The 15,945-nt window shown below is 25.5% G+C and overlaps 4 protein-coding genes across 4 annotated transcripts; 3 read left to right on the top strand and 1 right to left on the bottom strand.

Annotated features, from left to right (window-relative positions):
- Positions 1 to 2,826: 2,826 nt before the first annotated feature.
- Positions 2,827 to 4,450, bottom strand: OCT59_026158 (uncharacterized protein; the record flags this gene model as incomplete). The annotated part of the gene is made up of 1 exon (XM_025330219.2): positions 2,827 to 4,450. The coding sequence occupies one exon, from the start codon at positions 4,448 to 4,450 to the stop codon at positions 2,897 to 2,899; it is 1,554 nt and encodes a 517-aa protein (XP_025182283.1). The 3' UTR covers positions 2,827 to 2,896.
- A 787-nt stretch (positions 4,451 to 5,237) lies between these two features.
- On the top strand, positions 5,238 to 6,289 carry OCT59_026157 (uncharacterized protein; the record flags this gene model as incomplete). The annotated part of the gene is made up of 6 exons (XM_066142986.1): positions 5,238 to 5,250; positions 5,318 to 5,378; positions 5,552 to 5,623; positions 5,811 to 5,848; positions 5,933 to 6,071; positions 6,256 to 6,289. 6 exons carry the CDS (start codon positions 5,238 to 5,240, stop codon positions 6,287 to 6,289), a joined length of 357 nt encoding a protein of 118 aa, XP_065992550.1.
- A 2,091-nt stretch (positions 6,290 to 8,380) lies between these two features.
- OCT59_026156 (uncharacterized protein) lies at positions 8,381 to 10,515 on the top strand (the record flags this gene model as incomplete). The annotated part of the gene is made up of 10 exons (XM_025315730.2): positions 8,381 to 8,560; positions 8,655 to 8,877; positions 8,945 to 9,024; positions 9,096 to 9,212; positions 9,291 to 9,451; positions 9,531 to 9,784; positions 9,864 to 9,945; positions 10,034 to 10,072; positions 10,157 to 10,374; positions 10,463 to 10,515. 10 exons carry the CDS (start codon positions 8,381 to 8,383, stop codon positions 10,513 to 10,515), a joined length of 1,407 nt encoding a protein of 468 aa, XP_025182285.1.
- A 1,288-nt stretch (positions 10,516 to 11,803) lies between these two features.
- On the top strand, positions 11,804 to 12,983 carry OCT59_026155 (uncharacterized protein). Its single transcript, XM_025315731.2, has 5 exons — positions 11,804 to 11,856; positions 11,970 to 12,117; positions 12,183 to 12,333; positions 12,407 to 12,616; positions 12,697 to 12,983. Exons 1-5 carry the CDS (start codon positions 11,841 to 11,843, stop codon positions 12,853 to 12,855), a joined length of 684 nt encoding a protein of 227 aa, XP_025182286.1. The 5' UTR covers positions 11,804 to 11,840; the 3' UTR covers positions 12,856 to 12,983.
- The last annotated feature ends 2,962 nt before the right edge of the window (positions 12,984 to 15,945 follow it).

The following is a 15,945-nucleotide window of genomic DNA, read 5'->3' as shown; positions in this document are numbered from 1 at the left end:
TCATGCTGATCGAGGCAAAAAATAATGCCACGCGATATATTATCAAGCGAAAAATGGAATATTCATCCAAAGCAGATGCCGATGAGATAATTGGATTCACAAATAGTGAGACTTGTCTTCAAATCCTCCATCTTCATAATAATACCCTCCATCGGTTTCGTCCTGTTACCTCTTTATTTTTTTTAAGCGTTCCTCTCTTCATTTTCGACGACATTTTGGAAACGAACGATCGCGTAGATGATTAGAACAATAAGACACTTAGTAAGTTCAATTGTTCTATTTAAAAAAAAAGAAATTTGAATAAATCGATTTTTTAACATTTTCCGTTTCTCTCTGCATTTGGTAGATTATGCAACGAACGACAGTGTAAAGAATTAGGACAGTAGGATATTAGGTATGCTTTTATTTTATCTGTTTATTTTTATTTTAATAAATTAAATAATTTAATTTTTCGCCAATAATTATCTCATCGATCTAATTTCCACTTTTTTCTTTTAAGTCTTGTTTGTGGGCTATATGGGAGAGTTATGGGAGTGGTTTGGTTTATAATTTGATCTTTGTTGTGAATACTATTAAATAACTCTTATGTTTGTAATCTTATGATACAATATATTATTTTTTACAAATTCCAGTTATTTCGTAATATTATCACCGAATCACAGGTTAGTAATTCGGCATTACGACATTACGGCGGCGTGCATAATTATTACGCCACCGGATTAATTCGATCTAATTCGCCTCGTGTATAATGGAGAGCTATTATGTGGTGCGTGATAGTGAAAAGGTGCAGCTTCTGTAGAATCATGCAAATGTGTATGTAAACTGCTTGTCATACAAGAAGCTCATCTAAACTGATCCGTTGCCGTAATTAATTTTAGTAATTCATCAATTGAAATTTGCATAGTAGGAATTATGTATAATTTATACTTGAATTATTTTTTTTTTGTTTTTATGTAATCTATTTAGGTATTAACTATTCAATTTAAGAAAAGACGTAATACTCTCAGAATATCAAATCTTTTCTAAGTAAAATTTTGATTATATTTGACGGATTTTAATAACAAACTTTATTATTAGGTTTATTATCTTGAATATTTGATAAAGTAAATAGAACATATACTGTTTAAAATTTCGAGTAACAAAGTGCTCAATCCATCATTAATATAAAATAGATCATATTAACTTCTATAAACCCGTTATTAGATATGATTTTAACAATTTCATTAGATGATAATGTAAATCACTTCACTTACTTCACTTGCATTGGATTTTACTTTTAATGCGCAATAGAATCTTGCAAATTACGCTGCATATGAATATATCTGATTTGAAAAATTTACTATATTTTAGATAGAAATTGCGTCTAAATAAATAAATAAAAAGTCCATAAAAAAATATAAAGCATTTGATTTATTTTCAAAAAATAAATAAGTAAATAAATAAATTATTTAAGTTCCAAAAATTTAAAACTTTTTATAGAATATGAGAACAAATATTTGATAAATAAAGAAACCCTATATTGGAACACGTTAAGATATGTGCAAAATTTACTTTATGATGAAGCAATTTTATTTTGTCATGTAAAAATTCACATTTCGTTTTTTTTATTTACAATTATTATCGTCTTAATTCGAAATTGGATTATGCTTTTGGATTCTTAATAACCTGTTTACATTTATTATTTTAGCTTTGCCCGTTATATTCTACTTTGAATTTTGCGAAAAATAATAGATCTTATTAAGCATACTGTTTGGATTAAATTTTGCCAATGGACCATTAGAATCGATTCAATCGGATCTCTAAATTTTTTTTCATAGAAGGTCAAGCCTGACTTCCGAATGATAGCGAAATAATCGGAATTTAGGCAATACAATATAAAAAATTATTTAGAATCGAATCAAAACGAATCGATTTTTATGTTGTTTCGATTTTCGTTGATTTAATTCCAACCTTAAATCCGCATTAACGATTTTTATTCTCGATTCTTAAAATTGATTTCGCTCTTACATGAATTAACAGTATGTGCTCTTCAAATGTGGCCAATTGGAAAAATTTTGTCATCAAATAATTTGCATTACAAAGTTCGATCTTTTTTTAGACAACACACGTTTCTTTATTTTTTTAAGTTCGGTCTTTATCTGTAGCATCATATTATTTCTTGTTTACAAACAACAGTAATTTAGTACGACTACACTAAGCGCTACAGCGCTACTATATCTTTTTTGGCTTTAGTTCATGCAATTATTACAGATCAGACGCTTTGTAATATACTTCATTAAAAGACTTAAATTTTTTATTAAATTTAGTCCTTGTATTGCTATCCTGACCAATTGACCGACCAATCATGAATTTTGCAAAACCAGGTTGATCATCATATGCTTGTTTAGTATGTGTTTTATAAAAAAAAAGTGCTATAGTATTATGCATCCTTAATATAGTAGTAAGTAAGTAAAAGGTAACAAAATATTTTACATATCATTTAAATCGTAATGTAAAATATAAAAAAAAAAAATATTCCGAGTTATGGACAATGAACCGCAGCAATTGTATGTTAACGATTCCATCAAATCAAATAATTTATCGAATTGTTTCACATGAAAATGACGTACTAAAAATTATATAATCTGATGCATTTAAGTTTTTTCTATAATTGTCAACCGATCATATTGTAATCAAATTTTAAAAAACAAATACAAGGTCTAATCTCGTTATTTGCGCCGTGATCTACAGTACATTACAAAAATTTTTACGCACGTGAAATCAAAAAAAAAAAAAATTATAACGAAATTGAGAGTTACGCACGGGTGTTTTTTTTTATTTACATAATAACATCGAAATATGCAATGTGATATATATATATATATATAAGTTTTTTGTATAGTATATAGTATAATTGTTATTTAGAATAAAAGTGATAATCTAACAAATAATCATTCTCCTTATAATTTTCACATATATCCTCCAATTCTTGATAATTGTAAGTAATAGAACGATAAGCGTGAAAAGAGATCAATGATAATTCCAATAATTTCCTTCCTTCCAAAAATTTTTTAAACAAGTTAACATCAGAAATTAACCAACCATCCTCCAAAAATAACTTATTTAAATTAAATGGTAAATATTGTATCATTTGTTGTAAAATATCATCAAATTTATAAACCTCATTCTCCCAAGAAGTTTTTACCGGATAAATGTGTAAGTATTTTAAATTATTACAAGTTTGTAATAATTGAGAAAATTCATTTATATGATTATTACCTATCAACCCCTCAAATACCGTAAGATTCGGACAAGTCCTACTAATAGAATTAATTAATTTACCTATATAAGTAGGATCTTGAGGTTTTGTTGTTGAAATAACTATTTGATCCAGATCACAAGAAGATCTTTCAATAAATTCCGCTATAATATTAAAATAAATCGGTCCCTTTTTATTATTAATAACTAATTTCTTTAATTTTTTCAATGATTCTACTTTTGATAAATGTTCCCATTTTTTTAAATCACACTTATCCGTATTATTAATAATTAATTCAATTAAATTCACAAAACTGTTAAAAATTATAAATATATCAGCAGCATCCTTGATTTTAATCCTAGTGATCGATTTAGCCTTTGATGATAATTCACTTAAAACATTGTTAACATTATGAATTTGATAAGGTTGATTCACAACAAATTCTACCGTTAAATTTTTCAAATTATTTTGTACATTAATCAATCTTTTTAATTCGAATGAATTAATATTACAATTCTCAATTTCCAAATATTCAATATTACGAGAAATATCTGATAATTTCATTAAACATGTTGATATTGGTTGATGTGTGCTTATCCTCAAATGTTGTAAATTTTGTAAACATTTTCTTGCTTCCGGTTCCTCATCAGCAATCTTCAAAATAAATGAAAAATTCTTATCAAAATCTGAAACACAAAGAGTATCGATCTTTGAAGAATTTACCAGGAATAAATATAAAAGTTCTGACATTAAGATTCTAGTATCACGATCATAATCTGGTTGAAGTATGCCATTTCTATTATTCTTTCCTCCTTTCATTTTACGTTGATTTGTATTCGTAAAATCAAATCTAACAGGTTGAGAAGATACCCATTTTCTAATACGATATTCTAGTTCAAAAATATTCAAGTTTTTCATAAATTTTTCATATTCAAAAGTTGCACTAGTCATCATAATATTAGGTTTAACGATAATTTCATTAATTAAATCTTGTTTCGTTTCTTCCGATAAAGTTGAAACATACGTATCAATTAATCTGATCGCTCTGCCATAATATCTTTTATTATCATTCCAAGGATTACTCCATAAAATCGGGACAGCAGTTCGACACCATTGTTTATCTACAAGAATACAGGCAAATAAGGAAAAAGAATCTTCTTCTAAATATTTAAAAATATAAGATAAACAATCATCATTTAGTTTTGAAGCCATATTTTCAAGAAGTAAAAGAAAAAGAAAAAGAAAAGAGAAAAAAGGGGGGGGAGGAATTTTTTTTTAGAAAAAAAAATTGAAATATATGTTTGTTTGACGCTACACAATATCGTATTAGATGATCTGCGTATGACATCACAGTTGCGATAGTTTTATTATTTTGCTTTTTTTTTATTTTTTTTTATCGATAAAATTTCTCATGAAAATTTATGCATTCACGAATAATAATAATAATGCTTTGTGTAGGCACGATTATGTAATGACCGAAAAAATTTTAGTATGAAATAGTATGAATAGTATGAATAGCTTATACCAAATCATTATATGATAGATTAAATTGAGTTGGTCTAATTAATATTATAAAGCGATCATTATTCTAATTTTTTTTTTTCAAATATGAAATAATAAAGTTTTTTGGATTATCATTTTTTCAATTTAGAAAAAAATACATTTATGCTAGATTAATGACGTTTAAATTATTTCTAAATCAGGTTAATTTAATAAGGTTTGAAATATTCTATCCAGAAATTGCTAAAATTCTCCGATAGCTTTTTTATATTTAAATAATTCCGATTGGAAAAGATTCTATAATAAATTTTTTTTGAAAATGATATTGCTTTTCTTTTCGAATGAATTCAAAAATTCGGTTTTTTTTCCTAGAATTCTCATTTTTTTTTTATTTAATAAAATGTTATTATACGGAGGGAGTCTGCTACGGCTTGACTAAAATGGTAAATTGCACATGCTTTCGCTGTGTTACTTGCCCGAAATATTTTAAAAATCAACAATGATTGACAATTGTTCGATTATCATTTTTATCATTTTTGACATTTGTAACGAACGATCCCTATTTAATCGATATTATAGATTCATTAAATTACGCTCTTCTCTCTAGGCCAGTTCTATCCGTAATTTATAAAATAGATAGGTAATTAATTTCTTTTTCTAATAATGATTAGTGAAATAATAAATTTATTTCGCAAAACATCTCGAACTTTTTAAAAAAAGAAAAAAAAATAAGATTATAAAATGAAAAACTTTTTTTATAAATTATAAATTTAAAAATGAGGGTCAACTTATTTTTTTCTATCACTTAATTAGACCTACACCAAAAGATCTTATTATAATACATAATAAGGGGAAAAGAATATTGACATATATAGAATTAAAAACGTAGAATTAAATGTACTAACTGAAAATCGAACATGTTGAACCCGTGGTAAGTATTTAATATTATAAAGTAATGACTAATATGAGACTGTGACCATTAGAGAGTTTAATCAGACCAGTTGGTCCGATTAATATTAATAATAGAGAGAACTAAACGCGTTAAATCTTCTTATTAGGACAATTCTGATAGCACCAATAATGATATTAATTCCGTTAATGAAATTACTGGTGTGAAAAAAGTTGAACTTACAGATCCTTATTATTATTATTATTATTAATTAATTAATTAATTAATTAATTAATTAATATCAGGTATTTACTATAGACATCCTACCCTTGGAGAAGCTATAATTTTATTGACGAAAACTAATGATCCGTTCGATGACTTTGTTGAGTATGAAACTTATGTAGCGGCAACTATTGGAGGTTCTGATCTTAAACTGGATTTAAGGTAAACATGTGATACCGACATTGATGCTGCTTCTGTTAATAATTATGATTTCAATGATGAGAGCGATTGAGAGATGTCAATGATGGGTTGGAAGTTATAATAAGTCTCGTAATTTTTTGAAATAATTTCTTTAATAGATTGAATATTTATTTTTATAATTATGTGTATTCATACATTCTTATAGGGTTACAATGGAAATTCCTTTCACTCATGATTGACAAATTATTCGCTCTACTATCGTTCAAGGACCTAATGAATCAAACCATATTGATTCGGACAAACAATATGACGTGTAGCATACATTAACCATCAAAGTGGCACAATATCTGGAATTGCAGAAAACTTGCGGACATTGTGTTGTAGCAGCATCAAGAAATGATGATATATCAACAAATGAGCAACTTGTTGTTACAATAGCGCCATCGCTATCGGTTCAATCGTAACAAATAAATTTTTAAATTAAAGTTTGTCACAAAGAATCCAAATTTTTTTCCTAGTAAGTATAAAGGATTTTGGTTTTTTTGCTATTTGAGTACTTTTATTTATTTTATTTTTTCTTCCCCTTTTATAAAAAATATAGATTATATCAGAATAATACCGTAGTATTCCTCTCGAAAAATCTAAATTATTACGATAGATATAATGATCGAAAAGAATTTAATAACAAATTAGTTATCGTCGATAATAGAAATCAAACAAATGCCCATTAGATGATAAAGTAAGTCTTTTATTATATTATTATATTATAAAAGAGAATTTTCTTTTAAAAAACGTTAAATCAAGCAATATCCTTTCTTTGAATAACATTTTTTTATAGAATATCTCAAAATTCCTGGGAATTTGAAAATTAATAATAAAATCGACTAAGGGTGTTAGCTACATTTTACATTTGATGATAATATTGATATAACTTAATCCTTCAAAACATCCAAATTTAGAATTAGATTTTCTGATAAGTTTGAATGTATGGAAGATCTATCGCTTTACTGTAACTCCTTTTGTATTTTCAAAATTGAGATTAACTGATAAACTTGATATTAAAGTAAGTTATTAATATTTTACGTTAATTCAAAGAATTTTTTATTCTATATATATCTAATATTTGTGCACCCGGAGGAGTTTTTTTTCAGCTTTTCTAATTGACAAACCATTTTATCTGATTCAATCTGGACAAGCACAGCTGCACCATACATGTCTGATGTAGCAGCATTATATTAAAACAGAAATCTTTTGAACAATTAAAGAACTGCGTTCATGAATTAACGTGTGTCCCGTGACCCTCACATGTTTCAAGATGTTACTCATGTAAATCGAAAAAATTATTACCTCCAACCCTTCAACAAGGTACAGGATTAGTTAACTTGTATGATACATTAGAAGCAACTAGCTTAATTTGAATATATATTAATTCACAATTCTAATTAGAACTTAGCATGAGATGAAATATCTTAATATCAGTGATTTAATTACCATGGCGCCTGGAATCAGCGTTAAAGTTTTAGTAACTCTCTCCACCAAAAAAAATTTCTAAGAACGAATATTGGTTTTACAGTAGATGGTTAAAGTAACTCCATTATGTAAACAATGCTTATAATGATGGTTCCTTACGGTACGTAATTATTTATTATTATATGTTGTTATTGAATGTAATTCAAGCAATAAATCTTTTAAACTTTACATATTACATACTGTATATATAGTTGGATTAACTGATGATGCTAGAAGTTCCCATGGTTTCAAGAAGGCCCCTAAACTCATTAACAATTCGGGTGATGACATTACGAACAATACTATACTACTATCTTGTAACTCAAACTCAAGCGATTTTTATTGAAATTCTTAATGAATTTTTAAGTAGTAACTAGGAAATATACTAATTTTGCTACAAGAGGAAAGTCGATTTACATGGGATGATATTATAAGAATTACTTTTTTGGAATTAAAGCGTTAAAATCATTGAGTGAAATGATTATGAAGTTTGGACTAGTCATAAATTTAAACTGTAATTAAGAGATTTCTTAAATGAACATTAGATCAAGATTTCCATGGAATTACATATTTATTAAATTATTTATTATTTATTATATTATAAGTAGAATCTGTTTTTGAAGAACAATAACTAAGCACGTTAACGTAATAATAAATAATTATTTTCTAATAAATTTAATAAATTTTTAATTTTTGCTAAATTTCAACAAATAGATATTATCAATTATTGATCGTCTGATCGTCGAATTGCATTTAGTTTTCATGATAAAGGACTGACTTTTTTCGACAATCAACTAAAAAAAAAAAAAATTTTAAAATAAATGTTATCAAATAATATTACTTTAACAGAAGAAAATTCCATAAACAACGCGACATTTGAACCAAAATACTATTTTTCTGATGAAGAAAATCGACCTCCAAAATTATGGAATAATAAATTATGGTACATTATTGCAGAAGCAAATGTTTCTTTTAATAAAGACATGTTTTGGAACGTTGTGGTAAATATATAATCTTTTTTTTTTAAAAAAAACGAATTGTATATAATATTTTATTTGAAAGATTCTTTTCTTTTTTTTAAAAAAATTGCAATAGGAACGTTGGACTAATGAAGTATATTTAGTCATTCCACCAATTGAACGAGTAGATATTATAAGTGATATTGAAAATAAAACATATCAAGGATCAATACATGATGAATTGTCTGCAAATATTAATCCTGTACGAAGTATTAAAAGAAAATTGATTCCTAAAAGAAAGAACAAAGATGAAGAATTAGAAGAACTAGTTGAATATTATATGGATGAAGATTTGAACGGTATATAAGCGTTTATAAAAATTTAATGAACCAATTTATGGTAGTAAATCACAATTTATTCAATTAGAAAGTCGAGTCATTTACACACCAATAATATCGAATTCTAAAGAATCTTCACAAGAAAATGTTCCTTTTTATTATCCGAAGGTAATAAACGTTTTATTAAATATTTTATAATTTTATAGTAAATTTATTTACTAACAATTTTGCATAATTAGGTATTTAGTTTTAGTTATGTTTACAAGGAGTACAACAGTGATTCAGATATGGATTATCAATCACAAATATCAATTGAAATTATTCCCTTACAATCTGTTCAGTTTACTGATAAAATGGTATGTCTTTTAACAGGTCGTTTGATTTGCTCATTTTTATTCTTTAAAAATTAAAAATTTAAAATTTTTTAAATTTAGAAATACGTATATAAACAATTATTTAAAAAATTATATAAGTGGTGTCAAAATACATCAATGGGTTATGAAAAGCGTGTTCATCATGATTTGCTAGTACCGAAAGAATTATATAAAGAAACATATCAAAGATTAAAAAATAAATATGCGACAGATTTAGTTAGGTAATTTTTTTTTATATTTCCCCTTTATTCTATTTATTTATTCTATGTTAATATACAACTTATATTGTACGTATAAAAGAAATTGGACGGAAAAGACTGATCCAGTAAAATTCGTATTTGAAGATATTGCTATAGCAAGTTGGCTAATTTCTTTATGGGAATTAGAGAGAATTGAACAAAAATCTTCAAAATTACAATCTTTTATTGATTTAGGTTGTGGTAACGGATTGTTGACTTTTCTTTTATCATCTGAAGGATACACTGGATTTGGAGTAGATTTAAGAAAAAGAAAAATATGGGATAAATTTATTGAAAAGGGCGCTAATTTGATAGGTAAGTTCTTTTTATTATATGTATATATATATATATATTATTGGATAGTAATACTCAAAGAATTTTTTTTTTCACTTAGAGGAGGCAATTCAGCCGAATTCAATAACTTACCCTAGTACAGATTGGATAATAGGGAATCATGCTGATGAATTAGTTCCATGGTAATATTTAGCTACTTGTTTTGAATGTCATATTTTATTTTGGCTTGCGACGCTTGTGATTAATCCTTGATCGTTATAATTATCGTAGGATACCTATAATAGCTTCAAAATCATCGTCTTTCACAAAGTTAGTTAGTTATTGTTAAATTTCTTTAATTTAATTTTTTAATTAAATAAATTAAATATTAATCATTCCTTATTTTCTAATTAGGCTAATGGTGATTCCATGTTGTTTCTATTCATTATCTGGTTCAAAATATACATTTCCGAATCAAGTAATAACTTCAGGAAAATATAAAGCATATCAAGAATATATTCAAGATATAATAAATAAATGCGGGTTTATTACAGAAATTGATTGGTTGAGAATTCCTAGTACAAAAAATGTCGTATTGGTCGGAAGAAAAAGAAGAGTCTTCGATTCTAAAGGTAAATAAATTTTTTTTGCAAGAAAAAAAAATATTAAAAAACTTTTATTAACCATACACGTTTTATTTCTTATATAACTAAATAAAAGATCAAATTGATCAATTAATATTAGATGCTGGATCTATTATCATTAGAAAATAACCTATAATGATTTATTTCTAATAATTCAAATAATCATTATAAAGACCTTCCGGTCGTCCCGATATTTTATTTTTTTTTTTGTCACGTGGCCTTTAAACACGGAAAATTATTTTCAATATTTTCAATTAAATTTTTTTTATTTTATTTAATCTAGAAAAAAGTTTTCATTATGTAAACCTTAATCTAATTAAAACATTTTTGGATGTCCTGATGATAGATTAGAGTTCATGAATTAGCTGTTAATAAATTAATCTTATGAATAAAGATTAGATAATATTACATAAATTTTTTCCTTGACAGATTCTATGTTACTAAAAAAAACGTAAGCGTCACAGCTAATTACGTTTTGATTATAAAGTTTACTGGGCTGAAAGGTATCGAATTTACTTGGGATTATTAAGGACTTGTGTGCTCCTTAAGATAGAGTGATATAAGATAGACGATTTCAAACATATCTAAACTCTCATCTCTAGAATTTTATACTTAAGATGGCTCGAATTTTCGACAATTCGGATGTATCTTGACATGTTAAAAAATCAGAGTTCATAACAATGTATTACGGTACTCTTGCAGTCATTTGCTTAGGAGATTAGAGAGAAAAAATTGTCATATTGCGGTTCGAAAGATTTCTCAGCAAAATACGAGTTGAAACTAATGATGCAACTCCACTTCTCATTAAAATCCAAGCATTATACGATAAAGATCTTGGTCAGGTTAAAAATCGGTGTCCCCGGATTGTTAGAGACGATACAACTCTCATATATACCAGAAACGGGACTAAAAAAACGCTCAATGAAATTATTGTGGATTAAATCATTAATGATTAATTTACCACAGGTAGAGATTGACAAATTCTGCCATAATATCTTTCAAGCAATAAATTTCTGCCATCGATTGTCGATTGTTACGCGCCATTTTTTAAATGATTTACAATTTTTATATAAAATTTGCTATAAAACATCAATTTTGTTTGGACGAACATGAGAAACAAAAATATATATATATATATATTTCTTAAAAAACTCGTAATTATTAACAATTTTTTAAAAAAAAAGGAAAAAATTTTTTTTGATCGTTTCCTAATCGATTTAAATTTGATTTTAACCTTATATATTTTATTGTTTATTTATTTTGTTAGACCGATAGACCGAACAAATTTTTTTTTTTATTACGATATAACCAATATAAAATGATTTTTCAAAGTCGTGTAACAAACAATTGATTATGCATTAAACTCGTGAACTAAATCTATAAATATATAAATACCCTAAAATTATTTTTATAACTGATAACGTGTCTTTTTCCTTTCTACTATTTACCTTGCAATGTCGTCATTCTTTGGTAAGTATGAAAACTTAATTTTATGTTTTATAAAGTTATTTTGTCTTTATTATATTTATTACTATTATCATTATATCTATCACGAAATGTTAATATAATTTTTTCTTATAAAGAAAACTCTTGTAGTGGATGTGGAAAGGATAACCACAGTGTTTTCTTTTGTGGAAATATCCACCATCTTGGTATAAAAGAAATTGAAACATGGCTAAAATCCATAAATTCTCCTCCATTTGTGCATGTTATTAAGAAGGATCAACAAGGGTAAGTAAATATCAATTTTTCATTTATTCGTATTTTTGTCTTTAATGTAAATTTACATTTTTCAGGTATGGGGTTGTACATTTTAATACATATGAAGATGCATGTGTATTTCTTCATACAATGAAGGGTAAAAGATTCTCTGGTCCAGCATATACGATTATAAAGTTTTCTGAGGCTAAAGAATTTAAAACAAAGAAACTTATAAAATATGATGAGGTAAGTTTTGCTGTTTTAAATTTTGTTTCTTTATTTTTGTACTAATTTTTTTTATTCTACTATTCACGTTTAGATTGTAACTCCTTCAACTTCAGTGATTACTCCTTCAGCAATCATTTCAGATAATTCTCCAATTACTTCAGATGATTCTTCAACTCTAACAATTCATCCTCCAAATGATTGTCAGTTTTCTCCAATGCAAATAGACCTAACAAATGATAATGATGAACAATCTTCTTCAATACCTTTAATAGACACAGCAGCTGAAGGATCAGTTAAAAAGGTATTTTATATTTAATTATGTTTTTTTTTATTTTAACAATAATATTTATAATAATAAACTTTTTTTCCCTTAAAATAAAGGAATTGATTAATCTTGGTTGTATTGGATGCATGAAATTAACAACTCAAGTTGAATTTTTGAAAACAAAAATTATTAGTTTACAAGATGAGTTATTGCTTGCTCAAAAGGAAATTATTGGATATAAATCAGGCTTAAATGATAATGTTAATAAGGAGTGAATGGTTCAAAGTAAATTTCTTTTTAATTCTTGATCAAAAAAATGATTTAAGAAATTCAAGTAAATTGTTGTTTGTTAATATATGCAAAATAATAAATCTTTAAAGTTATATATAACTATATTACTTATGATTTCTATTGCTTACTATTTGCTTTTTTTTATCAACTATATCCTTTATGCCACTTTATTAAAGGCTTTAGTTGCAGTAATTGTTTAAAAAGTGAATGGAATCTATCTTATTCAGAATTAAACAATTTTTTAAAATTAACCTCCTTGTTCCTGTTTATCATATCTGTATAATAATATATTTTCATATAATATTCTATTAAGATAAATAGTTGAAATCTGTTTAAATACCAAAAAATTTTTATGTTAAATATAATAAACATATTCCTTTGGATAATCTATATAATAACTTTTCATTTATTCAATAAAAAGCAAATTCATCATATTTTTTAATATTTTGCATAACAAATTAGTTAAATGTTTACCTCCATATTTCTTTCTATTTACTGTATATATCTTAATTCTATATTATCAAATTTGAAGCATCTTTTACATAATTAAATACATTATTTTCTTTTAACAATTATATGAATTTCTACTTAATTTTTATAAATAAAATAATAATAAAAAAATTTAAATTAAAAAAAATAGATATTATTATTTAAAATATTAAAAAATTAATTATTAAAAATTAAATTTTAAATAGTAAAATATTTGTTATTTATTTAAAAATGCAGCAAATATTATCTTAAAAAATGTAGTACAACTGTACAAGTTGTAGAAAATAAACAATTCTGTAAGTATTAAATGTATTAATTACAAAATGTAAATTCTAGTACTTTTAAATCTAGTTAAATAGCTTTCAATTAATATAGAAAATCAATTTACTTTGTTCAAAATGCTCAACTAAAAATATGTCTTGAATTCACAGAACAAAAAAATAAAATTTGTAAATTAATACCATTGTAAAAATGTAGATAACTTTATGAATATTGAATGTACTATCATGAAAATTAAGATCCTAGCAGTTTAAAACCTGCTTAACAACTTTTAATTAATAAAGAAAGTCAATTTACTTTAACCAAAATTCTAAAAATATATCTTGAATTTACAGAATAGAAAAAAATAAGATTTGTAAATTAATAATTATAATCCAAAATGGTTAAAATAGTTATTAGATGTTAAATGATTATTTATAATTAAAAAATAATAATAGTATTTTAAGCTTTTAAGGATATTTGCTATTTAACAATTAGAATTTAATGATCTATAGCTTATTTGAAAGCTCTAATCAAACAAATTAAATAATTAGTAAATAAGATTATATTTATAGAATCACTATTTTTACTTAAATTGTATTTTAATATCTTTGTATAATTAAATTCAACTTGCTAAAACTTGCTAAGTGGATTTTAAGGATATGTATTTTATATTTGCAGATTTAATATAAATGGAATTATTGTAATTTAAAATTTTAGAATATTTTGTAATTATGTGATATGATATAATTTCTTAAATATACTATTATAAACCAGTTTTACACCTGTTAATTAAAAATGCTTAAAAAATATTTAATAATGTCATATATTTATTATAAAAAAATTAATTTGTTTCCATTTTATAAAGTATTTTTAAAAAGTGTTCTTAATAACAAATAATATCATTAAAATTAAAATTTAATTGGTTAATAATCACATGATTTAGGAATTAGGATCATACAATTGCAAATTACATTTTTCAATGAATATAAAGTATTTAATTAAAATTAGTAATTAAAGATTTCACTTTAGTTTATAATTTTTAAACCAAAAAATTAGAATACTTACAAGTAATAGTTTCACTTTTGAGAATTCAAAGTATCCTGAATTTACAATCCTTAGACTTAGATAATTATAATATTATAATACTTATATTCTATAACTGTAAAAGAAATTTGCAGCAATTACAGTATTATAAACTTCAGAAAAAATCTGATGAAAAAGGAAAATTTTGCATTTGTTATGTAACATCATATGATTTAAAGATTGCACTATTTGAATTATGATAATTCAATAATTCATGCAAAAACCGAATAAGTACTGATTTATTTCAAGCAAGTTATTTCTTTTTACAAATTGGTAGTTACATCAGGATTGTATAGGTTACATGGAGTGCCCTATAAAAAATTTTGTCCATTATTTCTGTAAAAACTCCGTAAATATGAGCCTTTGACGAAAAAAGATGGAATACAAAAAACGGATCGACTTTTTTACAGGGGTGACGAATGTACTAACAACTATTAAACGTTCCATCTTCTTTTTTTTTTATTATTGTTGGAGCCTTGTGGACATTTTGGAGTTGAAGTCGCGCCTTGAAATGATGAAAGGTACTAAAAAGAGGGGAAGGAAAGTAGTTTAACAGACAAAACCATCTCATGCACCATAAATATCAAGTACATACAAATAAGTGTACCTAACAATTCCGTATTTTGCGGTTAGTAAGCACTCCTGAAAATAAGTACCCCTGGTCAGAATTATAGCGATTTTGGCCAGAATTATGAGGATCTTGGCCGGCATTAAGTGCAATAAAGGGGTGCTTATATACCGCAAAATACGGTAATTAAGCCTTATCCGCCATCTTTAACTTACGCATCATGTGTACGATATTAACGTACGCACCGGCCGGAGTTAAGTTTAACGCTATCACGTGCAAGTGCATAACTCCTAAACTCTGATAGGATGTACGTACGCACGGTGCGTACGTTAAGGAACCTCCACATGAACATGGTTAAATCAAGTATGGATAATAAAATACCCGGGTCTATATCAATTTACCTCATTTAAAAAAATTGAATTATACCTGGGTCTAAATTAAAAAAATTTTTTTTGTCTAATAAAATATCCGATAGGGTACGCGGAAAGGGAGTCTCTTAGGCAGTGCTACTATATACTGTAGTAACTATAATAAAAAGATTTATTTTTTAATTTAAATTTTGTCTAGGTAATTTAAGCAATGGTTATTTAAAAAAGTAAAAACCAAAAAAAAAAAAATAATAATATAATTTACGTCATAGCATGTTACTATATAACAGATAAAAAATCCCGAA

This window comes from Rhizophagus irregularis, chromosome 6, assembly GCF_026210795.1.
Source record: "Rhizophagus irregularis chromosome 6, complete sequence".
Classification (NCBI taxonomy): domain Eukaryota; kingdom Fungi; phylum Glomeromycota; class Glomeromycetes; order Glomerales; family Glomeraceae; genus Rhizophagus; species Rhizophagus irregularis.
This window is presented reverse-complemented; position numbering and strand designations above follow the sequence as displayed.